This window comes from Mesoplodon densirostris, chromosome 6 (assembly GCF_025265405.1).
Source record: "Mesoplodon densirostris isolate mMesDen1 chromosome 6, mMesDen1 primary haplotype, whole genome shotgun sequence".
NCBI classification, from domain to species: domain Eukaryota; kingdom Metazoa; phylum Chordata; class Mammalia; order Artiodactyla; family Ziphiidae; genus Mesoplodon; species Mesoplodon densirostris.
Genome location: NC_082666.1, coordinates 126368962 through 126395985, shown reverse-complemented (window position 1 = coordinate 126395985; position 27024 = coordinate 126368962). Strand labels below are relative to the sequence as shown.

Below are 27024 nucleotides of genomic sequence, written 5' to 3'. Positions count from 1 at the left end.
CCACAATTTGTTAACCTGTAAAATGAGGGACTTAGGCTAGATCCAACCATAAGACTTGATAGGAGGGTTTGGGTCCCAGAACCGATATCTACTAGCTGTGTGACTTTGGTCAAGTCACTTTAACCTTTCTGCAACTTCGTTCTTGTCTCATTAACAGAGCTGAGGACCAGGTAATCTCAAATTCAGTGCCAGCTCTGAAATCCTCTTTTCTTAAAAAAACAAATTTCAAGCAATTATAAGCTTACAGAAAATTAGGAATTACAGTTATATAATAAAACCTTTTCCTTCCTGGTCATTTGAGAGTAAGTTGCTGACCTGATTTTCTATCAGTGTGTGTTTCTACAAACAAGGACACTCTCCTCTGTAACTAGGGGGCTAACACTGATACATCACCATCATCATAGTCCTCAGACCCCGCTGAGGTTTTACCAGTTGGCCCAATGACTTCTTTCATAACCAAATGATCCATTCAGAATGACACGCTGCCCCGAGTTGTCACTTCTCTTTGGTCTTCTTCAGTCTGGGGCAATTCCTTTGTTTCTCTTTGATTATCACGGCCTTGGTACTTTTTTTCCCCCAGGTATTGGACTTATAATTAGGTGTGAATAAGATGGCAGAAAGCAATAGTGATCACAGAGAACTCATAAGTAAACTCATAATTAAAAAATAACAAGTGCGTTTCATTAGAATTCAGAATTTTAACCAGAAAAAAGGGAAAAAGACAAGTGACGGCCTTGATACTTTTGAAGATTTTGGTCCAGCCATTTTGCAGACTGTTCCTCGATGCCAGGCCCCCTTGCCAGGGCCAGCTGGCTTGGACCCGGACTTCCCGAGTTGCCCGCCCTGCCACACGGACACGCTGTTGCCCCACCCAGGCTCTGACCACCCTCCTTACCCCCCGTGTGGGCTCCCACGCCCCTCGCCTGGCCGCCTTTCCCATGGACGCCCTCCCCGCTGTCCCCAAGCAGCCCTGAGACCCTGCGGCCCTCCTGTCCCTGAACTGAGGGCACAGCAGCACTCCATGTCACATCAGGGCTTTGGGGCTGAATCGCTCAGGATGAAAGGGAAGAGCTGGGAAGGAGGGAGCTTAAGGCTCTAGTCTTGAGTGTGGCCCCCGCATGAGGAGGGCTCCTGCTGAATGGGGGTCCGTAGGAGGAAGAGAAGGACCAAGGGGCCCCGGGACTCAGGGAGGGGTCTTCGTGGTGTCGAGAAGAGAAAAGCAAGGCAGCTGGGGGCACTGAGATAGGCTGTACACATTCTGCAGTTCTAAAAGGTCAGGAGTAAGGCTCACCTTAGGCTCTACAAAGAGACCCCGTAACAGCAGGGGGGAGGGTCTCACCTGGGGATGTACCTCACCTGGGGGTGTGTTCTGAGTGACAGGATGGTGCCAATTGTAAAAGTATAAACAGGAGGTGTGACAGGGAGCTGGGATGTGCAGCTTGCAGAAGCCAAGGCTCACTGAGGCCAGGAGCCTGGTCTTCAAGGGTGCACACGGCAGTCAGGCTGGCCCCCCGGAGCTGCAGCCAGTGCTGGGGTGAGAGCCACGAGGAGGCCAATGCAGCTCAGCCTGGGACTGTGCTCTCCGGGTCAAAGCTGTGGGGAGCTGAGAAGGGCTGCCCTTGGGTGGTGAGTTCCCTGTCAATTGTGGCATTCAAGCTGAACAGCTTGGGGGTTGATACAGAGAACTTCAAGGGGACTCCAGTCCAGGCCACAGAGGGGTGGGGAGAGGAGTGAGAACTCACTAAGGCCCACCCCAACCTGAGGTCTTGTCGCTCAGCTTCACCCGGTACGGGCATTGGGTTCTCCTGTTACCAGCGCCTGGCTTTGCATCACTTCATCTGCACCATCATGACCTGGCGTTGGCCTAGGCAGTCCATGTGACAAACCCCCATTTCACAGGCCAGGAACCCGGGGCGTAGGTGCCCCTGTTCCTGGGGCCTAACCCCTGAGCCTCGGCCAGGGTGATTCTGGATCTGACCCTCCACGGCTGTCGAGGCCAACTCAGGACAGGGGCGCCCAGGCCTGGCCTGCCCCCTTGGTGTGGGTGACAGGGATCCGGCTCTGCTCTCCCAGCCCCAGACGAGGCTTCCTTTCCTCTCCTCCTCTGTGCCGGCAGCCACTCACACAGCATCTGAGCCCCTGGGTGATCTGGGCTCAGCACCTTGGAAGGATACTCCATGGGGAGGGGTGGCCCCTTCACGGACTCAGGTAGAGACAGGAGCCAGGGACCGAAGATGGAAAATGCCTCTTCCTGGGCCTGTTCTGATGTAAAACTGCAGAACTCAGAATTAAACAGGTTCTTGACATCACAGAGCAATACTGCCCAGTGAAGCTATTCTGGGGCCTGAGGGCACTTAGGCATTTTGTGAGTTTTTATTGCTCAAGACAATGAATAATATATAAGTCTGTGCAGTCTCAATTCAAATGGTGACTCATGTGTCACACCTCAATCTAACCCGTGTTTTAATGTGATCCTCCTAGGCTTTAGAAAGCCAGGGGCCCCTGACGTCTTGGTAATTAAAGTTTGGATCTTTTAGGGAAATACTTCTCGAAGGGTGGAACACGGACCAATGCTGGTTCCTGGTCCATGAAGAGATAAGTACAGAAATGGAGAGTAAATGCTTAGAAACCTTCAGAGCAATTTAATGAGTGATTTTATGTGGGTTGAATCTAATAATAAAAGTTTGAGCTTGTATTTTATATGTTCATTTTTTGGTTCATTTTTCTAGTAATTTAATTGTATTATGTTTTATGAAAGTACTGGTTTGCAGGAAGTTAGAAATTTAAAACAAGAACCCACAAGCTCTGTCCTTCCCCACAGACGGTCTGAATGCTCGGGTCCAAGGCCACAGCCCTTCCTTCTCACCACCGCCAGGCTGCAGGGCACAGAGTTCACACCCATACAGGGCGTTTCATTCGCTGCGGGGCTCTCTGTGCCTGTCACATGCTGGGCTCTGGCTGTGTGACCCCTTAGCTGGTGACCACAGCTGACCTCCTGGCCCCATGGTGTCCTCCCAGGGCTTGTAGACCAGTGACTGAATCAGGGTGCCTGAGCTCAAAGCCTGACTTTGCCACGAAGTTGTAGGGTGACCTTGGGCAAGTCACTTCCCTCTTTGGGTGTCAGGTTTTTCATCATTTTAAGGGTGCTTCCAGTTCTCTCCTATTCCTGGTTGAAGGCAGGGCACTGAGTGAGTCCCCCATCTATGGATCAAGAGACGATGGAGAAAGTAGAGACGACACTGAAGAACGAGGGAGTGAACACCCCAACCAGAGAGAGGACGAGGAGGAGACCTGGAAGACGGACCGGGAGCCTGGATTGCTGTATTTGGCTTTTGTGACCTTGGCCAGGGACACGTGTGCAAAAGTGGACTTGAAGGAAATGAAAGAATCTCCAGTGAAATGCGTAAGAGAGGGGATGAGATACGCGGGAGGAGGAGGAGAGGGTGGGGAAGGTCTTTTGCCCACGGGACAGGCAGGAGTGGGGACGGAGACCAGGCAGGCTGGGAATTCGAAAGGGCGGAGGGAGGAATATGAGCCGCTGCTGTGAAATGTGCATTCTGGGAAAGAGAGCTGCTACTAGACGCCTGGTGGCAAGTTTTGATGTGAATCCAGTGTTATCTCTTCAAGAAAACTTCTAGTAAAGACCTCGGATGCACCTCAGAGTTTCTGGACTGGGACCTGTATTTATTCCGAATGCAACAGCAGCTGAGGCTGGCCTCAAGGCAGCCCTGTTTTTTTTTTTTTTTTTTTTTTTTTGGCGTTACACAAAGCTTTGATGGTGAGTAGCTCAGAGAACTCGTCTATCTTGTTCCTTGTTTAGCAAGTGCCGGCACTTCCTCTGTTCTCATCAAATGTTGGTTGAATGTTATTGTAGAAAGCCTGTCATTCTGTATTGTCCGTGGGATAAGTGTAGGGGACCAGGTATCTCTAAAGGCGGCAGGAAGCCCTGGTCTCCAGTTTAGACACCTGTGCCTCATCTTCACCTTTTCTTCTCCACGTGACCACATGCCCTTTCTTATGTAGATTACTCAGTCCTCTCACTGTCCACAGGTTTGCTATGTCCCCATTACCCTGCTCCGCCCAGCAAGCCAAGCTAACCATTTCCATTGTTAACCTTGCTCTAAGAGATGACTGCAGACTGCAAATAGCTTAAAGCACAGAGACTTCTGGAGCGCTACAGGAATTGTAGAATGTTAGCAACATCGAACACTGGGCTTCCCTTCAGTGAGATTTGTCACTCTGTCATTTCCCGTCCGATGCTGGCTTCCCTACCACAATGCAAGCTGCAGAGAGACATTCACCATGCCTACCTGATCATAGTGATAGGCCCGGACCTAGGGGCACTGTAGGTGCTTAATAAATGTGTGTTGACTGAGCGGCTTATTGACCGATGGCTCCCATGCTCCCCGTGGAAGAACCTCAGTCGAGAGGGGAAGGAGAAGCCTCTTCCCCTGTTCCACTGCTCTTCCAGGATCCAGGATAAAGAGCTGAGGTGCTCTGGCTACATGCGTACACACGAGAAATCAGGGGGTTTTACTCTGTAACTTTCTCTAGAGATTCCTTTGACCAAGGAGGACACAAAGTTTGAACCAGTGTGACCAAATTCCTCAAAGAGTGAGTGATACCTGAACCCAGGTATCAGACCTGCGGGTCAGTGTCCTTGCCTTGGACAGTGTCCAGAGGCAGGGTGGCCCAAGGGCTCAGTCCACCTCCATCTAGACCAGACTGGTTGGGTGTGAATACAGCCCCACCTCCTCAGAGCCCTGTGACCTTGGGCCTTGGTTTCCTCAGTCTGTAAACAAGGCCCAGTGGTAGTACCTATTTCATAGGGTTACTCTGTGGATTGAGGGGGATTGACACTGAGCAGGGCCCCGTGGGGCTCCTGGGCACAAAGCCTTTCTGTGTCCCCCGTTTCTTTGATTACAGGACATAGGCTTCATTCAGCCTCCATGACCTTCCCTGAGTTCCAATGGGCAGATTCAAGCAGTTGTTAATTAGGGAGGGAAGGGATGGGAGAGAGGGAGGGACACTCAAGAGAAACAATAGTGCCGCCTTGGGGCAGGGTCCTGGTTCCCCATCAAGGGACACAACAATATCTTTGAGCTGTTTTGCAGATACCCCCTCCAGGTAGGAAAAGTTAACAATTAACGATGGTATGCTTCCCACAAGCATGTAGACCCCAGACCAGTTGGAAGCAGAAGGTTGATGATGCCAACTCCCACTTATCTCACCACCAACCAATCAGAAAAATATCCACAAGCTGATCACACCTTCTTTGAACCATTACTATAAAGCTTCTCACCACCCTCTCCAAGGGGGGCACAGTTTTTGGAGGTGCTAGCCTGCTGTGTTCCCTCTTTGCCTGGCAAAGAAATAAAGCTATTCTTCCGCTTTCCTCCTAAATTCTGTCTCCATGTTTCTATTTGGCATTGGTGTACAGAAGCCGAGATTTCAGCAACAAGATCTTAATATGTATAAGAGTATTTACAAGGGCGGTTGACGTTTAGGAAGCATTATGCACATGGCAGCCTTTATTAACAAGGAGGGTTGCATGGTGTGTATTCTGCCTGCTCCTCTGGGAGCCTGGAGGCCAGGGAATCTGAGACATTCTGGACTTCAGCAGCAAGGGAGCAGTGGAATTAGAACCCAGGCCACTTGGGCTCCTGGGGTGCCCTGGGGGCTCCAACATGTCTATCCCTGAAACCGAGTGGGGCCTGGGCACGGAGGCCTCTTTTTGTCCCCTGTTTCTTGTAAGCAAGACTCCAGCCTCCATGACCTTCCCTGAGTTCCAAAGGGCAGATTCGAACAGTTGCTCATCAAGGGAGGGACAGTCAAGGAACCACCTGAGGCGAGATTAAAGGGACCAGAGAAGCCCATCAAGATTAGGAGCCGGACCAGCTGAGACCCTGCACACACCCTCATCTTGTCAGCAACCCCGCCCTTGAAGTACTGTTATAAAACTCATCACATCCTCCTGGGTGGGGACACATAGTTTTTCGATGCAGGAGCCCACTGTGTCCCCTTTTGCCTGGCAAAGTAATAAAGCTATTTTCTATTTCACCCCAAACTCTGTCTCCGAGACTTGATTCAGCACCAGCGCACAGAGAAGCTGAACTTCCGGCATCACCCCCTGCCGCACCCCCGTTCTTGGCACTGTTCCGGCGGAGTGAACGCCTTCCCTTCTCCGAGCCTCGGCTTCCTCATCTGAGCAGTGGGAGTGGTCCTCTCTGTCCTGCTACCTTTACAGGCAAAAGGGATGGGCGAGAAGGTGCTTTGCAACAGGAGGGGTAAACGGTTTCACCGTTACTTTCCAAACAAGCGAGCTGTGTTGCGGGAGGGGGCGGCGGATGGGGGAAGGATGCCCGCAGAGCTTTGAGCTGCAAATGCTTCTCCTGGGAGAAATTGCCCAGAATCTGCTTCATAGGAAACCAGGTGACCTCGAGTGGCGGTCAGCAGTCCACTTCATGGGCTCCATCTGTGCCCACAGCGGTCGTGGCAGAGCGCCCAGGCCGGCGACACCGGCACCCGGGCAGCCGGGAAGAGGGGGGGGTGACATCTGCGCGGGGGCGGAAGCGGTGCGGCATTTATATTTGGAAAACAATATGCATTTGTCAGGGTTTGCTCTTTCTTTTCTAAATTCAGAACATTTGGGGAGAGAACAAGAGAGAGGAATATTGATTTCCGCTCCGGGAGAGGATGACGGATGGCAGAGAGGCAGGAAACACGGACACGTCCCCACCTACCCCTCGCCATCGACTCCATCTCCGCCGCCGCCTGGCTGCCGCTCCCCTCGCCTCCTTCCCTGGCTTCTCATCCGCTGTCACTCTCTCCCTTTCCCCCCTCGCGGCCAGGGTTAGAAGGAAACACTCCCCATGCCCCACCCCACTGGACCCCTAGAAATTTCACCGAGGTAGAAGACCCCTGACATTTGTTGGGTTTATTTCCCACCCCCGGGCATGTACACGTCTTACCAATAAGTCTAGAGCAGGTGGCTACTTCTTGCTCACTAGGTCCAGTCAGTATTACATCATAAGTGTCATGCACCAGTGCGCTATCGTGTGCAAGTGAATGGGGTCTTGTGATCAAGATCCCTGTGAGCTAACCTGTGACCTAGGCCTGGAGAGTTGATATCCACCTGAGGTGGGACAGTAAAGGTGTAATGCTGGCCTGGTCAGCAGAGGACAAACTGCTTCTGGTGGGTCTCACGGACAGGAATGCAGAAAAAGGCATTCTTTCAGATCAAGAGCTGCATAGCAGATACTGGAAGAGATGTGTCACTTGACTCAAGCAATGAAATCACATCTGATACAGCAGCTGGAATTGGAGTCGCCACCTTGGCACGCTTACAGTAATCCTCTGTCATTCTCAAAGACCCGTCTGTCTTCTGCGGAGGCCAGATGGGAGAGCTGAATTGGGGATGTGGTGGGAATCACCACCCTTGGGTTTTTTAAGTACTTGATGATTGCACTAATCTCTGCAATCCCTCCAGGAATGCAGGGCTGCTTCTGTGGTTGACTATTTTCCTAGGTAGGGGCAGTTCTAGTTGCTTCCACTTGGTCTTTCCCTTCATAATATCTCTTACTCCACAGAGAAGGGAACCAGTGAGTTCAGAGTCAGCATCCAGTAGTCCCTAAAAGGTCTTATTATTTCCTCTTCCCCAGTGCACAGTTGGCAAAAGCCTGTGGGTCCTTTTGGGGAAGGCTGGGAGAATGATTAACAGTATAAATATTCCATAGTGTACCAGGGTCCTTCATTCAAGGGGTTCTGAGTCTATAAATTGGATCAAGTCTGAGAATTAACAAGCCGTGACTCTTGTTTTTATCATTCAAGTTAGACTCTTTTCACTTGACCTATTTTCTGCTTACACAGAACAAGTAAGAATTAGTAGGCTTCCTGTCTATTTCACTTCTAGGAACCCCATGATGAACTAGCCAGCCATCGGTCTGCAGGACTCAGGCCCTTCTGATTGCGGCATTGACCCTGCTGTCCGTCACAGGGACCCTTCCCTCCCTTCCTTCGGGGCTTGAGTGACGCCTCTGGTCCCTGCCACCATGGATCCAATCACTCTCATTGTGGTTACGTTTCCCAATTCCATGACTGCAGTTCCCTCTGTGAAGTCTGGCCCACAGAGAAGAGCCAGGGATGCCAGGGCTTGCCTCTCAAGTTTCTCTCTCACAGTCGTGGTGAAAGGCATGTCTTCTGGACCTTCCCAGGGTGGGGAAGTGAGTAGGTTTCATATGACAAACTCACTCGAACATTCCCGTCTCCCTAAGTCATGGAATCCCTTTTTTTTTACATTAAACCAAAGCAGGTCTCGCAATTCTAATTCACTCAGTGTGGGTCTCCTTTTGGCCATATTTAAGCCAAGCAGCGAAGCAAACTGTTAGAGCCCTTTCTTCCTCCCCAAGATGCAAAGTTAGATGCAGAATCCCTGCTTAGTGAGCCCGTGGCAATAAATGCCGCCTGATCCAACTTTACGTTCCTTCCACGATTTATCCCACAGCCTTAATACCCATCCCCACACGTGTGGCCGGGTTTCTATCTGCAGGAGTTAGAAAACGCAGAGGGTAGTGCACCTCCTCACGGGTCACGCCTTGTACCTCACTTCAGCGGCTGCTGGGACTCGAGTCCGCTCAGAGGTCTGGAAGCCCAGAGCCGTGGTGGGGTCGACACTGGGGAGAACCAGCAGTGTCTTGCTGGTCAGCTGCCTCAGGGGCGGTCATTACCCTTTCCGCAGGCAACGCAGGGTTAATGCCCTGGGACGGGCCGGGGTGGAGAGGCCACTTCTCCTGGGGACAGAGAGACAGCTGCCACTGGCAGAGGAGATGCATCAGAATTTAGGGTTCAAGTTCCCCAGCTCCATCAGGGTCTTCCCACACACCCCCATTCCAACTTGCAGGATCCCATTCCTTCCCAGTCCGTGGCCTGGGTTTAGCAGGAGACACCCTGGGAGGCTGGGAGTTCAACTCGCATTGTAATTCAGCCAGTCACAGGGGGAGATTGCGGGTCTGATTTTCTGCAGTCCCAGCCCTGTGGCTACAGCGGGTAAGGGTCTCCTTCAGGGCAGACATAGAAGCCTCCAGGTCATTTACGGGGCCCTTGAGCTAGGAATTCGAATCCCTGAGCTCATCCTTTTCTTTCCCCCTTTGTCCAGTAACATTAGAAACAACCGGCCAATTACATCATACTCGTCAGTTTGAAAAAAATGTTTGAAAGTATCATACACATGGTCACCCAGATCCTAGCTTCTTACGAGTGTTGGATTAGGAATTTCCAGTGGTGATACTTTGCTAATCTCTCTTGCCCCGTCACTTCATGGACTGTCAGTGCTCTTTTTACTACTGGAAATAGAGTCATTAGTGTCTTTCAATCTAATCTGACTAGAGAGCTAATTCTAGAAATCACAGCACCAATTCAGAAAATCCATCTTTAAGATTTTGTTTCTCTAGAACCACTTTTGGTCCTAAAATCTGTATTAGTCAGAGTTCTCCAGAGAAAGGTGTAAGGCACTGTGTGTGGGTATGTGTCTGTGTGGGTGTATTTGTTATGAGGAATTGGATCATGTGATTAGGGAGATCTGCAAGGTCAGATCTGCAGTGTGGGCTGGCAGGCTCCACACCCAGGAGAGCTGAGGTGCAGGTGGAGAGCCAGGAGAGACAGAAGTGTGGACGAAATCCACAGGCAGTCTGCTGGAGACACGCCCTCTTGCTTGAGGAGGCTGGTCTTTTTGTTCTATTCAGGACTTCAGCTAATTGGATGAGGCCCACCCACATTATGGAGGACAATCTGCTTGTTCAAAGTTCACCCATTTAAATGTGAATCTCATCCAAAACCACCCTCCAAGTTAACACATAAAAGTAACCATTGCACTCCCCCAGGTATCCTTCAAATGGTATTTTATGTTAGCCCCCCACGTTAGCACTAACAAAGTGCCCAGGCTTACATTTATTCTGAGACAACTTATTTTCACCTCTCTCTTGAGCAACCTTAATTTTTCCTCAGCCCCACCCCCCATCCTTTTTTTTTTGCAGCGCGCGGGCCTCTCACTGTTGTGGCTTCTCCCATTGTGGAGCACAGGCTCTGGACGCGCAGGCTCAGCAGCCATGGCTCACGGGCCCAGCCGCTCCGTGGCATGTGGGATCTTCCCGGACCGGGGCACGAACCCGTGTCCCCTGCATCGGCAGGCGGACTCTCAACCACTGCGCCACCAGGGAAGCCCCCCACCCCCTTTTCTAATCATCTGACTTTCATTCTCTGTCTTGGGAGCCCCCTCTTTGGAGAAGGGTCTGCTCCCTTTTCTCCCTGCCCTCAGCTCGTTACCAGTTCTCACTGTAGGTTATTCTCGAGCCAAGCTGACGTCGCTCATCTCCCGCTTGCCCTTCATTTGCCCTCTTTCCATGCTTGGAAAGACCTCGCTTTTCCCTTCAGCCGATCCTCCTCCGTGGTTCAGCCCGTCTGAGGAGGCTTCCGGGTCCTGCCAGCTCCTGGTGATGGCCCCCTGCACTCTGCAGGATTCCCCACACCCTCTAGCACTCAAGTGGAAGCGTTGGGTGTAGCTGCATCACCATTTGCCAGGAAGCTCCTTGAGGAGGGGAGCTGCATCCCCCCTGGCAGTCAACACTGTGAGCTCTCAAGACGACTCAAGCACTGAACGACTCGGGGCTGCCATGTGCCTCATCCCTCTGGTTTTGGTCCTTATTGGATTCCCTGGGCTCCCACTCAAGATGCAGTGGCAACTGAGGAAACGCAAAGCTTGGGCTCTTCCATGACCTACAGCAGTGATGATCCTTCTTCAGAAAGAGACTGTGAGAGAAAACACTTCCTAGTTCTCCCTTTTCCCACTCTAACCCTGCTCTTCCAATGGTCTTAAAGCAACAGTCCCTGACGTCATTTCTTCGTTTCTTCGGGAGCTCCTGAGAGCCCGGGATTCGGCTGTCCAGGAGGTCAGTCAATCAGAATGCCCAACATCAAATGGCATCTCCAGACCCTTTTATCTGTTCCCAGCATCCTGATTTTTGTGTGGGTGCATCACCTGCACCCACAATCAGGGCACATGGTTCTGGACGGCTGGTCCTTTGCTGGTTCCTGGCATGGGCATGTGACTCGGGCCTAGCCTAGAAATGTGCCACTGTTGGCCACAGTGACTGGAGCAGCAATGGGCTGCGGGCCTGTGTGTCAAGAGAGCAAGACCACAGGCTTTTGCTGGAATTATCAAGAACAAGGCTCTCTCTGTTGGAGCTGCTAAGCTGGTGGGATACAAACTAAAGGCACCAGTGGTCATTATAGCTACTGCTTGGAAGCTCATTTTGAGAAATGATCCGTGTTAACATCTACTGAGCTCCTGGATTCAGCCATGCCTGAAGGCAATCAACACACCACTCCTGTTTCTTGTTTTGCTTTGTTTTTCTGTTAGGTACCTCTATAAATGATGCTTTTTGGCTTTAGACGGTTTGAGCTTGTTAACTCACCTGCAATGGAGAGAGTCATGACTATTGCAGGGACCCAAAGCCCAGTCCCCGAACCATGGCTCCAGCCTGCCTGGCTTCTGATCCTGCTCTCTGTTAGCAGCCTCAGTTCCTAGCCCTGACCTCTGATCTGTAGTCAGTCCCTGTGCAGGTGGTTCATTCTCACACACTCTCCTTGGTTAAAGAACAGCATCTGGGCTTCCCTGGTGGCGCAGTGGTTGAGAGTCTGCCTGCTAATATAGGGGACACGGGTTCGAGCCCTGGTCTGGGAGGATCCCACGTGCCACGGAGCAACTGGGCCCGTGAGCCACAACGACTGAGCCTGTGCGTCTGGAGCCTGTGCTCCGCAACAAGAGAGGCCGCGATAGTGAGAGGCCCGCGCACCGTGATGAAGAGTGGCCCCCACTTGCCACAACTAGAGAAAGCCCTCGCACAGAAACGAAGACCCAACACAGCCAAAATAAATAAATTAAAAAAAAAAAAAAGAATAGCATCTATTTTATTATTTGTAGAAACCTAGCTTAAAACACCATGCAGGGCAGAAGGCAGAGCAGCAGCCAGAATCTGGGGCTGCCTGGCTCCGGGAATTCCGAAGCCTGAGAGCTCTTTGATTTTTGTCTGGGAGAGGCTGTCATTTTCTCAGCACTAAAGGGCCTTCCCTCTAACTCAGTCACCTTCTTGATCCAGGAGTGGTAGTTTTCTAACAAGGTGTATATTCCTGGAATGTTCTTCCGTCCACAACCCTTTCCCCAGCTGATGATGCCCACCTGGTACCACTTCTTGCCAGCTTCTGTGGTACAGACGAGAGGCCCCCCGCTGTCACCCTGTGGACAGAGAACACAGATCAGCAGCGAGTCCCATCTGAACCTGTCCATCTGAGGCGGAGTACAGCTCACTCACGGAAGAGGGTTCACGGACCTTCCAACCCAACTCCAGGCCGCCCAGGGGAATGACATCATTGCAGATCAACACCCACCCTATCGTGGCTGTGTGCGGGGCATGTGCAGCACTCAGCCTGGCTCCAGGAATCGTGGTATGTAGGGCGTGGGCATGCACACGCTCCATGCACGGCACACAGAGAGGGAGCCGGAACATGGAGGACCTGTTGCCCAGGCTGAGGAAGAGTGGGGACCAGATTTGCGGGTCTTAAATCAGAAGCTCTGGACAGAGCTGTAAAGGGAAGGAATGAAAAGAGGATGCGAGGGGTGCTGTTAGGCCTGTGCATGTGAACTGGGTCTCCTTTGACTCTCCCGTTGCGGAGCGCAGGCTCCGGACGCACAGGCTCAGCGGCCATGGCTCATGGGCCCAGCTGCTCCGCAGCATGTGGGATCCTCCCGGACCGGGGCACGAACCCATGTCCCCTGCATCGGCAGGTGGACTCTCAACCACTGTGCCACCAGGGAAGCCCTAAACTGGGTCTCCTTTGATGTTCTTCCGGAGGCGTGTGGGAGAAGGATGTCTCTTTTTAATTCTTTGCTGTGGGTGTTTGCAGGGGGCAAGTGAGCTAAGCTTTTCTGACTATGTGACCCCTCCAGGGTGGAATCACTTGGGTCTATGACTCAGATGATTATCTATTTATATAGAAAGTATGTACCAAGTCCCCACTGTGTCCCACACACATATATGGCTTCCTTTTGTCCATTTTAATACAGGGAAGATGAAGCTGAAGGAGGATGAAGGGCTTCCTCAGGGTTACGTGGTGTTTTGGGGCCAAAGCTGGAACCAGGTCTTCCTGATGCCAAAGCACATGTCCTTTCCCTCTGGGGAGCTATAATTGTTCAAGCGGCCTTTCTTTCTCAGCGGAGAGATGGCCTCCTTTCCCATGGTCATCAACAGGACCGGGAATGGGATCTAAGGGGAAGGAGGAGGATCAACACTGCCTGGACATGATGTACGAGGCCCAGCGTTGGTCCCCTGACTTTTCTTTCTCAACCACGCCTTCGTCCCACATCTCTGTGAGGTAGGTATTTTGAGTCTCATTTTATAATTAGAAAATGGAAAGTCAGAAGAGATCTGCTCACTTCCCCTGAACACATCTTCAAGGAGGAAAAACTAACTGTTAGGCACTTGGGATTCAAGACCTTATGGTCTAGGGAGGGAGGCAACAATGCAAACAAACAGGATCAACTGCATTTGGTGAAACAGGAGAAGTGGGACGAAGATATGGAAGCAGTACAGGGTGGGGAGGAATTGACTCTGTCGAGGGAAAGGTCCGCCAGGATAGCCTTCAAAGCGTTTTGTTTGCAGGATGAATAAGAATTGGACAGGAAGAGTGAGTGGGGGGAACTGATTTTTGTTTTTTCATAGTGTAACCTTAGAGGATGACAAAGAGGAAAAGCGCTGGAAAAAGTAAACCACAAAATTCAATTGATTTGAATTTGTATTTTAAGTACAGCATAATCTTATTGCTATTACTTTGAACATATTTAAATGTTTCCATCATAAAATTATAATTTCCCTTCATTATGTGATTATGTGTTTTATTCAAGTTTGCTAAGTATAAAAGTGTGATTTTATTTTTAAAGGCAATGAGTTTTAAACCCTAGGGGACTTTCTGCCTGGCTTACCTGGATTTAAGTGATGATAATATTATATAATTTCAGAAAACTTTCCTTGCCTGGATCACTGTCAGCTTATTCTCAGCAATAGAAAGCTTTCTAAACAGAGAGCAAAGCTTTTCACTTCACAATTTTTTTCTTAAAAAAGGCTTAAAACGATAACAGCACATTTATTTATAGCACTCAAGTAATAGATGATTAATTTTAGAAGCTTTCATTAAACTACATTTTGATAGGGGAGGGATTGGAGCAAAAATCCTAGACTCCAGATGGTAGATCCAGCCATTGAAGCAAAGGGGACAGAAAATGTCATCAAAGATGACACTTGATTGTTTCAAGTGTTGCTGCAGTTGGTTTTGACCATTTGAATATGGGATGGTGATGAATGAAAAAGACTGAAAGGATAGGTGTGAATACTGATGAGGGTGAGCAGCCTGGGACAACCTCTAGTCTCCCACGAGGGGCAACCCTGCCCTAGTGACCTGCTCTGCTTACCTCTCCACACTCAACCCTTGTTATCACTGGCTTCTGAAATATTGAAAGTTCCCTGAACACAAGATACTTTTTCCAGCCTCTGTGATTTTCCCCCAATTCTCCCTGGAATGCTCTCTCTTTCCAATCATACTATTAAATGTTGTTTTCCCCTTTTCAATCGATATTGGAGCCTGTGTCTCCTGCTCCAGTATGAATTGGCTACTCCCTAAGTCTGTGGCATGGCTAGGATCTGAGCTCTTCATTTAACCATTGCTATTGGGAAGCTTTGTCTTCTCTTTGTTTTTTAAGTTTGATATAACTGTAGATTCATGTGCAGTTGAAAGAAATAATACAGAGAGATCCCATGTACCCTTTACATGTTTCCCCCAATGATACCATCTTGTAGAACTACATATAGTACAATAGCACAATTGGTGTATTAACATTGATGCAGTCAATACACAGAACATGTCCATCATCACGAGGGTCCCTCATGTTGCCCTTTTAATGCTCTATCCACTTCCTTCTACCCCTAAACCCTCCTTAAGCCCTGGCAACAACTAAGCTGTTCTCCCTTTCTATAATTTTGTCATTTCAAGGGTGTTATGTAAATGTCCATTGACAGAGGAGTGGATAAAGATGTGGTACATATATACAGTGGAATATTACTCAGCCATAAAAAATAACAAAATAATGCCATTTGCAGCAACATGGATGGACCTAGAGATTGTCATACTGAGTGAAGTAAGTCAGACAGAGAAAGACAAATATCATATATCGATTATATGTGGAACCTAAAAAAATGGTACAAATGGTACAAAACAGAAGTAGAGTCACAGATGTAGAAAACAAACTTATGGCTACGCAGGGGGAAGCAGGGCGGTAGGGAGGGATACATTGGGAGATTGGGATTGACACATACACATTGATGCATATAAAATAGATAACTAATAAGAACCTACTGTATAGCACAGGGAACTCTACTCAATACTCTGTAATGACCTATATGGGAAAAGAATCTAAAAAAGAGTGGAGATATATATATATATATGTATATATATATATATGTATATATATATATACATATATATATATATGTATATAACTGATTCACTTTGCTGTACAGCAGAATCTAACAACATTATAAATCAACTATACTCCAATAAAATTTTTTTAATAAAGAATGTTATGTAAATGGAATCACACAGTGTGGGACATTTGGGGGTCAGCTTGTTGCACATAGCATGAGTCTCTGGACACATTACGTGGTTGCATGTACCAATAGTTTGCTTCTTGTAACAGCTGAGTGGTATTGCATGGAATAGATGCAGTGTATTTAATTATCAGTGTATTTAATTATCCAAGTCTTACAGGACATTTGTTTCCAGTTTTGGTCTATTATGAGTAAATATGCTATAAACACTCCTGTACAGGTTTTTGTGTGAACACAAGCCTTCATTTCTCTGGAATAAACGCCCAAGAATGGCATTTGCTGGGTTATATGGCAAGAGCATGTTCAGTTTTTAAAGAAACTACAAATTGTTTTCCAGAGTGATTAGACTATTTTAAACTCCCCCAAGCAATATACGAGTGATCCAGTTTCTCTACATTCTTATCAGCATTTGGTGTTGTTACTATTTTTTATTTTTTAATTTTAGCCATTCTGAGGTGTGTAGTGATACCTGATTGTGGTTTTAATTTGCATTTGCTTGACGGCTAATGATGTTGAACATCGTTTCATTTTCTTATTTGCCATCTGTATATCCTCTTCAGCCAAATGTCTGTTCTTGTCTTTTGCCCATTTTTGAGTTGGATAGTACGTTTTTCTACAGTTGACTGCAAGAGTTCTTTATATAGTCTAGGTATAGTTTCTTTGTTGGATATTATCTCCCAATCAGTAGCTTGTCTTTTCATCCTCTTAATATGGTCTTTCATGAAGGAAAAGTTTTTAATTTTGATGAGGTCCATTTGATCAATTTTTCCTTTTATGAGTTGTGGTTTTGGTGTTACTCTATGTCCCAAAGACTTTCTAGGTTTTTTTTCTAAAAAACTTTTGTAGTTTTACATTTAAGTGCATGATCCATTTTGTTTTAATTGAATTTATTCTAGGAATTAATGGTTCTCAATTTTTAAAAAAAAATTCTTTACTCAGATTTTTAGCTTTATTTTTCCTTATCCTATGTGTATTAATAAATGGAATCCATGTATATTAGTGAAACCCTCTATTCTACCTATTACAGATCCTGTCTTGAGTAATAGGTTATGAGACTTGGGTTCTCATATGAATCTTCTGTTTTAACAGGCCTCTTATGAAACTGGAGTCAGGGAAGAGGGATGCCAACTCCTTTCCACTGAATTGGGGTGGAAGTCTTGACCCACCACTCAGGCCAGCTATGACACCAAGAGGAGGAGCAGGGTGAAGCTACCCCTGGGTGGGAGCTCAATCTCCTCAGGTGGCCTCCACTGACATTGAGGGGGACAGGGGACGGCTCATTATGACTAGATTGTACTTAAAATCCCGGCTTTCCACTCAGCCTCCTCTGACACCACCATAGTGGGCAGGGGGAGGGGGGGAAGGTGAGATTGTCCACTCGACCTTGGTTGCTGGGGTAGGAGCACTGTGGGGCTTTTCCTGGTGTTTTGCTGGAACAGAATGATTATTGTTTAAAAGTTTCCACCTTGTTAGGCTGCCCTTTTCCTGGTCCAAAGAGAGGAAGGCTATCTTGTTTTGTTTTGTTTTGCTAGTTTGTCTGTGTCCATGGCGTTTTTTCCCCCAGCTGCTCCCAGGAGATGCTGAGCTGTTATGTACTACCATCCAGGCTGGGATATAAGAGGCAAAAAGAAAACCCAAGGAATTCACTGCTGTGTCATTCCTTAAGTATTAGGATATTTGTTTCCCATTTCATCTTCTCTGCACATTTTGGAGCCTTTATTTTTGTTTCACAATATAATGTCCAGTGCTTTTAGCTGTACTCAGTGGAAGGGATCAAGAGAAATGTGTCTACTCCATCTTGTCCCGAACCAGAAGTCCCAATCGTCTGTCTTGTTTTGTAATGCTTTAAACTATCCAGAATATGGGGAAAACACAGGGCTCGTGTGACATTGATTCTGTCTCTCTCTGTGGTCCTCATGGTATTCACCACCTCGTGGGGGACTCCTTCTAAACCTGGTGCCATTGCTGTTAGTGTTCACTCTTTCTTACCTCACAGCCCTTCTGTGAGACAGCCTTTTCATCACTGTGGAGAACATTTAACATCTGCACTTACAGTTTTATACCAGTAACCAGATCCAATGAGTAGGACTAGGTGGGCTCCCCAGCGTGATCCTTCCCAAGATGTATCCTTCCCATCCTTAGAGCCAGAGGAAGCTAAATTATGCGGGGTTTTCCCCTGTTTCTTCTACTATCAATCAAAAAATGTTTTTCTTTTTAAATTTTTGTGTTAATTTTATTAAAGAGAAACTAAGCTACCAGACTTTTCTTCGGTGAAACTCACAGGCATTATCCAATACACTATGACTGTTTACCCAACTGCCTGCCCAGGAGACTGTGCTCCTTTAGGCAAGAAACCATGTTGAATCCCAGGGTTTAGTGCACTCAACAAAGGTAGCTAAAATTAATAAAGTAAAATAATTCCTTGTATGGATCTCAAATCTTCCTTGGCTTTTTGTTTTCTAAAGAAGTCTCAGAAATGGAAAAAGTCTTGGGGGCCTACCTGGAGAAGACCAGAAATATTTATGCAGGGTTGCTGCATACTGACTTCCAGGCAAGCACTGATACTCCACGGACCTGACAGTAAGTATTCCTGAATCCATGTCTCCATTCCCATATCTAAGCCTGATTCCCACACATTTTCCAAACTCTTATTGTCTCTTCCCCATGGAGAGAGGATGCCTTTACACTGGCAGCCGGAGGGGATGGAGGGGATACATCCAAGTTACCTGGCAAGCATCGTAGGTCTCATTCTCGTATCCAGCACACAGCATGTTTTTGGTAAGTCTTGGAAATTCCTTTAAACACTTCTCCCACTCCGTGATGGTCATGGGCACTTTCATCAGCTCTATCTCCATAGGCTGTGTGAGACCTGACCCATAGAGAAGGCCCTTTAGAAAAGTCACTGGACAGGAGCCTCAGTGCCGATAATGCAGCTGACGTGCCCTAGACCAGCCAGCCCAGTGTCCCGCCAGCCACACATCCACCTTTTCTTCACATTTTCACAGACCCTCACTCTCCATGTCCTTCCAGTAATCCCACGCAATTTACTCCAAATCACTCCACCACCCCAGGCTCTTCCAAACAAGTCCCCACCTACTTGAATTATCCCTCCCATTCAAAATCATATTCCTGTCTCCAAGAAGACTTCCATCTTGGCTCCAACAGCGCTGCAGACTTGACTTCTTAGAACTGGCTTTCGATCGATTCTTAGCATAAGCCTGCCTCTTTAGCATATTTGCCTCTCGCTACTTTCTGTTATGTGAGTGTGACACCTTTAACACAGGGCCGCTGAAACTGGGTTTGCACTCCCAGTGAAAAAAGCTTTCAGGTCCCCCAGACAAAGCTAGGTTGGTTGAGAGACTTTACAGGGGGTTTGCCAAGGCCCTTCCTGGACTGCCAACTTCCAGGAATTTGTTTGGACTTCTCTCCATCTCATTAACTCCTACCACATGGAGATTTCAAAAGACTTCTCCACACTGAGTGTTCTTTTTTTTTTTTTTTTCGCAGTACGCGGGCCTCTCACTGCTGTGGCCTCTCCTGTTGCGGAGCACAGACTCCGGACGCGCAGGCTCAGCGGCCATGGCTCACGAGCCCAGCCGCTCTGTAGCATGTGGGATCTTCCCGGACCGGGGCACGAATCTGCGTCCCCTGCATCGGCAGGCGGACTCTCAACCACTGCGCCACCAGGGAAGCCCCACCCTGAGTGTTCTTAATCGTGCAGGCACCCATCTGCCTCTCCTCACTTCTAAATTTTGAGTCGTGCCCAGAGCCCTGAATCAGTGTTACACCAGTTACCCTCTAGTTACGAAACTCCTGAAATACCTACCATCTCTTAGACCCCAGGTCGTTGCAAAGCATCCCTGAGGACCTGGAGTCTCGTTCAGGCCTGAGCTAGCGCTGTGCTCTTCCCGCCCCTCCCCTACCAATTTTGGGAACAGTCCAGCAGGGCTTTCATAATCCCTTTATCACCCTGGTCAGGTTCCTCTGATTTTGGCCAAGTAACAATGTCACAACAAGTAACAACAACAGACTCATTTCTAAGAATGGCTGGGCAACACTCCAGGACCTTCTAAAGTCTAGGCCAGGGCAGGCATCTTGAATGCCTGTAGGAACCAGGTGGGAAACATCAATGTGTGAATCAGGGAGATGTGAGAGAACAGAGGAGGCGGCCCCCGGCCACCTGGAGGGTTTATGTTCAATGAAACAAGCGAGACTGCCAAGTGATGGCCGGATAGGACCACACCCAGGGACGGCCCACACCTGGCATCTCAGCCCGGGGCCTTGGGGGATGTTTCCTTCGCACTTGGAAGAGGCTGAGCTCGGGCCTCTGTGCGTTCCTGGTGTGCAGGGATTTGCTCCAATGCGAGCCCCTCTCTCCTCCCTCCTTCCTCAGCCCTCTCCCCTCTCCTTTAGGTCTACGGGCCCATCCTCAGACGCCCGTGATGTGGCTCTTCCCCCAGGTGCTCCCAAGAGATGCTGAGCCGTTACTTACCAGTTTGGGTCTGCCCCCATCCTGCCACCCAGCATTTGTGCCACCTGGAGAGGCCAGGCTCTGTGGGCATGCAGATGGGTTCTTTCAGTTCGCTGAATGTGATGGGCGTGTCCAACAGCAGCAAGGAGATATCATTGTCCATGTTGAGCTTTTGAAAGTCCTTGTGCAGAATTATGCTTGTGACCCCCTTTATTTCCAGGGATGGGCTGCTTAAGCTATTCGTTCCCAGCACGACTCTCAGTTCTGTTGGCCTGGTGGCGGAGAACCAGAGGCAGAGAAATAGGAGGGGAAGGAAAGTCACAAGGTGTACAGAATCTGCTCTGCCTGAAAACCCTAAATCCCACGTAGCTGTAAGGGCCTTTTGAATTTGTCCTACTGGGGCTGTTGCTCAGAAGATGTGAGCATTTGAAAAAGGTAGAGAAGGAGGGTGAAACAGCCACCGTGGCCGACCATAGCACCATGGCTGCTCCAGAATCATCCCAGATATGTGAATGAGATACTCCCGCCTCACAGGGCAAAGACAAGACTTAGCTTTGGGCCCCCAAAGAGCCCATAAAAGACCACTTGGCACAGATCAAACTAGCCCTCAGATAGGAAGGGATTATCACATCAATTTGTCTACCAGCAATTTAGAGACTCAGGAACAGATTTTTTTTGTTTGCAACATACGCAACTGACCAAAGTTTAACATTCAGAATGTATGAAGAGTCTACAAATTAAAAAAAAAAAATTGTCAAAGCTCAAACAGACTTTACAAAAGAGAAAATATACCAATAAACTTGCAAATATCAACTTAGCAGTAGTAAGAAAAATGCAAATTAAGACTACAATTATAATAGTATTTCATGCTTTTCACCAGAAAAGCAAAAACTAAAAATTCTGGAAAAGTAGCAAGTATTGGTGATGATTTTAACACTTATACACCGCTGGCGGAAATTTAAACGGGTGCAACCACTTTGGAAAATCATTTGGATTTTCTAATAAACTTGAAGATGCACAAGACCTATGATTCTATATCTTCTCTCCTAGGAATAAACTCTTGCACACATGCACCTGAAGACCTATGCAAGAGTCAGGAACAGAATTTAATCCAGACCTGCCGTTGATGAAGCGGAAAGAATCTTCAGTAATAATTCAGGAATTTCCCTCCAGGCCAAATGGTCAGGAGCTTTCCAACAGCCAGTCCTTAAGTATCCCATGGGAGCAGATGCAACAAGTTTCCTTGGTTACTCCAGGGTGAAACTTTCCCCAGGTTTTTGATTAACCCTTTAAAGTTCATCTTTCTGTGTATCTTCAAACTTTCTCGAGGTGGTGGAGCGGAAAAGCACAAGTGCTGGAACCGGATTTAAATCCTGTTTCTGTCTACTAGGTGTGTACCTTGGGTGAGTCAGCTCATCTTATTGGACCTCAGTTTCCTTCTCTATAAAATAAGGATGTTCATTTTACCTGCCTCAGGGTTTCTGTAAGTTGGAATGAGTTAAAAGGGGATTATTCATTCTACCTGCCTCAGGGTTGTTTGTATGATTAAATAAATTAATGCACGTAGTTTCTTAGCAGGTCGCTGGCACATGATTAGGAATCAGTAAATGCTCTATTTTCCACCAGTCGCCTGGAGTACAGAGAAAACTCTATAAGGAGGAGGGAGGTAGGTTGCCGGATCGCCCAGGAACCCAGACCTCCAGAATTAGGAGGATTTCCTCCTAGAAGGACTTGAATGTCCTAGGAGAGGTAGACAGACCAAGCCCTTTGGCTCCACCAAGCCACAGATGTCCCTGGAGAGGACAGTTTGTGATCTCAGGGAAGCCGCAGTTACTGGTTCTGGGTGACAACAAAGAGGGCACAGTGGATCCGGCCTTGGGTTCACAGCCTCCTCCTCCCTAGGGCGTGTGGGGCTTCCCCAGGGAGGTGAGCACACTGTCAGAAGCAAGGGGATGGACTCGGTACTTACGAGATCTCAGAGTGGAAGCAGTGAGCCGCTGAGACAATCCACCACTCGTTGATGATGGCGCCACCACAGAGATGTTCATTTCTTGCTTGAATACTCACCTGCCATGGAAACTCACCCACCTCAGCCTCCGTCCCTCCTATGATTCTGGAATACTGAGCTCCTCTCTCAAAAACGGGTCTTTCACCGCATTCTGATAGGATGGAAAAGAAAGGAAGGGAAACGATGCAACACTTAGTCAATATCCATAGAAGACCCATAAGTAGCTATCATTATACCCATTCTAGAGATGGGGAAACTGAGGCTGGCTCAGTAAAGCACCCTTAGAAACATGAGTAAGCCAACAGATGCTTCACATCTGTTGGAACATGTCTGGAAGTGTTGGCTCTGTCTTCTTTCCAGACAGGCAAGTCACTTTGCCAAGCCTTTTTCTGCTCTCATCTGAGAGAAATCAGAGGAAAATACTTGGCCAGGGCCAACCTGGAGTGACTGGCAGAATAATGCCTCTGTTGCCAAAAAATGTCCACGTCCTAATGGACCATGCCCTGGAATTCGTGAATATGTTACCTTACAAGGCAAAGGGGACTTTGCAGATGGAAGTAAGGCTGCTAATCAGCTGACCTTAAAATGGGGAGATTGTCCTGGATAATCTGAGTTGACCCAATGTAATCACATGGATCCTTAAAAGTGGTAGAGGGTAGCAGAAGAAGAGAGGTGTGACTGCAGAAGAAAGGCACTGAGAGATGCAATATTGCTAGCTTTGAAGATGGAGGAAGGGGCCACAAGCCAAGGTATACGGATGATCTCTAGAAGTTGGAAAAGGCAAGTTAACAGACTCTTCCCTAAAGCTTCCAATAGGAACGCAGTCCTGCTGACACCCTGATCTTAGCCCAGGGAGACCCATGTGGGAGTTCTGTCCTACAGAACTGTAGGATAAGAAGTTTGTGCTGTTTAAGCCACTAAGTTTGTGGTAGTTTGTTACAGCAGCAAGAGGAAACTAATACACACAGGAAACCAGAAGGGTGGCCCAGAGAGGGCCTGAACCTACAGGAAGCCCTGAGCTATTCTAGGTTAGAACATTCTGTTCCAGGCAGAGCAGCTCTGTTTCCTGGAAGGCTGAGAACAAAGACTGCAGCTGCCTGTTTGGAAGAGAAACCTGCCTCCAGATCCAACCCCTCACCCCAAGGAGGAGGAGACACTCTTAGTATTTTCTGACTTGAATGTGGTCTTGTTCTGGAACAAACAATGAGCTTGATTCTATAGAGCCCAAGACCCCCTCCTCTCTCTTTCTAGAGGATACTTTTCCAAATACCCATTCAACAGAGGTTTTGACGACTTTGTAGTATGTGTTGGAGGGACCCAGTGGTGGTTATTTTTAGTTAAAAAAAAGAAAATGGAGTGAAAATGTATCAATATGTGTCAATAGCCTTCAGCTGTCAGTAACATATAGAGGCTCTTTCCAGGACTTCTGGGTCTGCACTTCCTCCTTTATTTAGCAAACACATATAGTCTTACTATGTGTCTGGACACCATTATATGCTCTGGAGTCCCAAAGCCTGAGTCTGAATTCTGGCTCTGTTGCTTATCTGCTGAATGATTTCAGGTAAATGACTTATTCTTGTTTATCATCCCTTTCTTTATTCCCCAAATAGGCAGAAGATAATACTTAGGCTACAGAACAGATGCACAGATGTACAGAACAGATAACGGGTGTTGAAGTGCCCAACACAGAGTAAACCTTCAAGCCACGTTAGCTGTCAGAATTTCTCATGTCACCTTGCACCAAGGGCCCCCTTTCCTTGGTCTTGAGAACAACCCACATCACCAGCGTGGAACCGTGCAGACATATAGACTACCGCTGGAACACAAAGCCCTAAGCAGTGGCGGAGGCAGTGCCAGAACGGTAAGCAGAGATGCGAGCCATCAGGGGCACTTGGACCTGCTTGCAGAGAGGCCAGCTTTGCCGATTCTCTGCCCACACCACGCACCAGCCCCCATTCACTCCATGCAGCCAAGCCCGGGCCGGAATGAGGGAAGCCGGGGACATGGGCTGTGTTCTTTCCGTGAGGCCAAGCGCAGGGAGGGAAATGCGGACCCTGGAGTCACACTGGGGCCACTCCCGGCTCTCCCGTTTCCCTGCTGCGAGGCTCTGGACCAATCCTCAACCTCCCTGAGGCTCGGAGTTCCTTACCCACGTGTGGGGCTAAGAGTGGAGAGCCCACTGGGGTAATGTGGGCATCTAACGGGGGAAAGTACCTGACCCATAACAGCTTCCTTTCCACTTCAGCCACCTGCCACCCCCCCCCACCCAAGAGAGAGAAACAACCTGTCAGGAGCTGCGAGGAGCTGTCCGTGGAGCATAGCAGGCACCCCCGGCCCACCTCCACCCCACCTCTCATGCACATGGGTGTCCTGGGCATCTGCTCAGCATCTGAGTCCCGGGACCGATGCTCAGCTCATTCTGGGCCCGAGCTTCTCAGCGCTCCACTATTCATTCAAGGATAAAGTCTCGGGTTTCAAACCCAAAACTTAAGGTCAGACAGGTTGAACTTGGAGCTGGGGCCGGAGAAGGGGCAAGGGAAGTGGTTTCCAGGAGGGGTGTAGGGGGAACAGGAAGCCACTGCTCCCGTGAACCAGACTCTTAGTGGCCCATTAGCTGATTTGTGGGATCATCCAGGCTCTGTCCCTCGGCCCCTCAGGCTCAGCCCTGGTGGGATGGAAGGGAGAGAGCTGGGCCAGGGTCGCGCCCAGCCCTGCCTGGGGAGCCGCTCAGGCCCGGGCAGGCGTCCACTTACCCAGATGTGCATCCCTGGCCTGGGGCATGAGCAGCAAAAGGGACCACAGGAGCATGGCCCTGGGCATGACTGTTGGCCTGGGGCAGAGGGGAATGACTCTGACGGGGCCTCCCCCTTACAGCCAGCCCTGCCGGTGATGTCACAGTGGGCTGCGGGTCTGAGTCATGCAGGCTTCTCTTCTGGCTGTTCTGCTCCTGAGATGGGCCTCATCCTTGACGCCTCCTTGGCTGAGCTTCCCTTCCCGACCTGGGCACGGCCTGTGCTTCACGAGTCCTCAGTGGGCAACCTGCTGTGGCCCCCTCACACCCCGTGCTCCTTAAGGCTCAGATGCCTCCTCTTCCACAGGGCCTGTTCTGTCAGGGGTCCCCTGTGAATGTGCGCAGAAGGCCTGCGCGAGGCGCTACCGGCTGGGATCCTTGGGAACAGGGAGGTGGTCCAGGAGGCCCGGAGGCCTGCGCAGCCTGAACGGCCATCGGGCCAGGTGCCAGGTTCTCTGCTCAGTCTTCTGATCTGGGCCGCAAGCATGGACCCAAAGGCTGGGTTCAGAGGCCCTGGCCTCCCCTCCATACTCAGCCCAGCAGGCAACAATCCCTGCTCCCCCTTTCTGGGTTTATTCCACGTGGCCCCCAAATCTCCAGATAGGCCCCTGTCCATTTCTAAGTATGGAAAGATCAGACTCAGAGATGGAAGTGCCCGGCCCAAGTCTTCCCCTTATGTCAGCGGCTTAGCCATGGCATCTGGACCTTACTATTTGGGTTTTTTTTTTTGGATGCTTTTAGTGCACAGACTTGGGTGGACTCTACCCAAGCATCCTTAGTAATGCCTTCCTGGCCACTGGCCAGGCCCAATGGTTAGAAGTGAATCATGTGCTAATTCAGCTCCTAAAGTGACCACTGGGCATTTTCTAGACTTGCTTTGTCTGCTCTGCCCAGCCTCACGACCTCGGTTTTCTCCTCTGCAGAAAAGGAAAAATAATGCTCACAGTAAAGTTGTTGTGAAGCTCAAGACAAGATCATATGATTTGGGTGGTGGGCCCTCTTTACTACACCAAGGCTGTGGCTCCAGCTACCTTCTGGGAGGAGAAATTCCAGGATGTGTGACTTACTTTTTCTCCAAGATCGGGAGAAAGCAACATCCAGGTGTTCACCCTGAGTGGTAGGCCGAGGCCTGATGTGCAGCTTTCCTTACCTGTTCTGAATAATACCTCGTGGGCCTTGGCCTTGATCAAGGGCTAAGCCTTTCGTTACTGGCATAGGGAAATGTCCCAGAGCACGCTACATCACCTGGCCCCGGTCTTGCCCCGGGAAGCTCTGAGTTTTCCCTCTGCTCTTCCTTCGGACTCAGCGCTCTCCCGCCCTTGGACATGTTACCCACACCCTGAATGCTGGCGGCTTTCTTTTTCTTTCTTTTTTTTTTGCGGTACGTGGGCCTCTCACCGCTGCGGCCTCTCCCATTGTGGAGCACAGGCTCCGGACGCGCAGGCTCAGCGGCCATGGCTCACGGGCCCAGCCGCTCCGTGGCATGTGGGATCTTCCCGGACCGGGGCATGAACCCATGTCCCCTGCATCGGCAGGCAGACTCTCAACCACTGCACCACCATGGAAGCCCCCCTGGGCTGTTTTATAATTGCATCTCCCCAACTGTTTACCATCGGATGAAGCTCATGTAGATCACCATCCTGAGATAACTCTGAGACAGTGATTCCCCAACCAAGCATAGTCATCAATTACCCTGATCCTTTCCCAAGGCACCAGGCTGGCCAGACAAGGATGTGGGAGTGGGATGAGGAGAAGGCCAGAAGCTCCTCTAGGGTCAAGGTTGTTTCCTTCCTACAAGATGGCACTTATAGGTGTGCCGTCTTCCTGGTTTCTCCATTGGCCTGGAAGAGACTGATTCAGAAGTGGGGCTGTTCTGAACCTCTGCACAGGAGCAAAGCATGGCTATGAAGAGGTGGTAGAGTCAAGGAGAAAGGTCATTCCAGGTTCACCTGGCAGGGGCTGGGGTGAGGGTTTGGTAGGGTGCTTCCAGAGGGAGTGAGCTTCCCAAAAGGAAGTAGAAATATAAGCAGAAATGAAGGAACCA

General features: G+C 49.1%; 1 protein-coding gene across 1 annotated transcript; it reads right to left on the bottom strand.

The window, feature by feature from the left end:
- Window positions 1-6303: 6303 nt before the first annotated feature.
- Window positions 6304-26619, bottom strand: PRSS55 (serine protease 55). Its single transcript, XM_060100539.1, is given in 8 exon segments — window positions 6304-6345; window positions 6347-6556; window positions 12140-12289; window positions 18437-18579; window positions 20203-20453; window positions 22151-22340; window positions 24943-25019; window positions 26591-26619. Coding segments are annotated over 8 exon segments (1092 nt in total).
- Window positions 26620-27024: the final 405 nt, after the last annotated feature.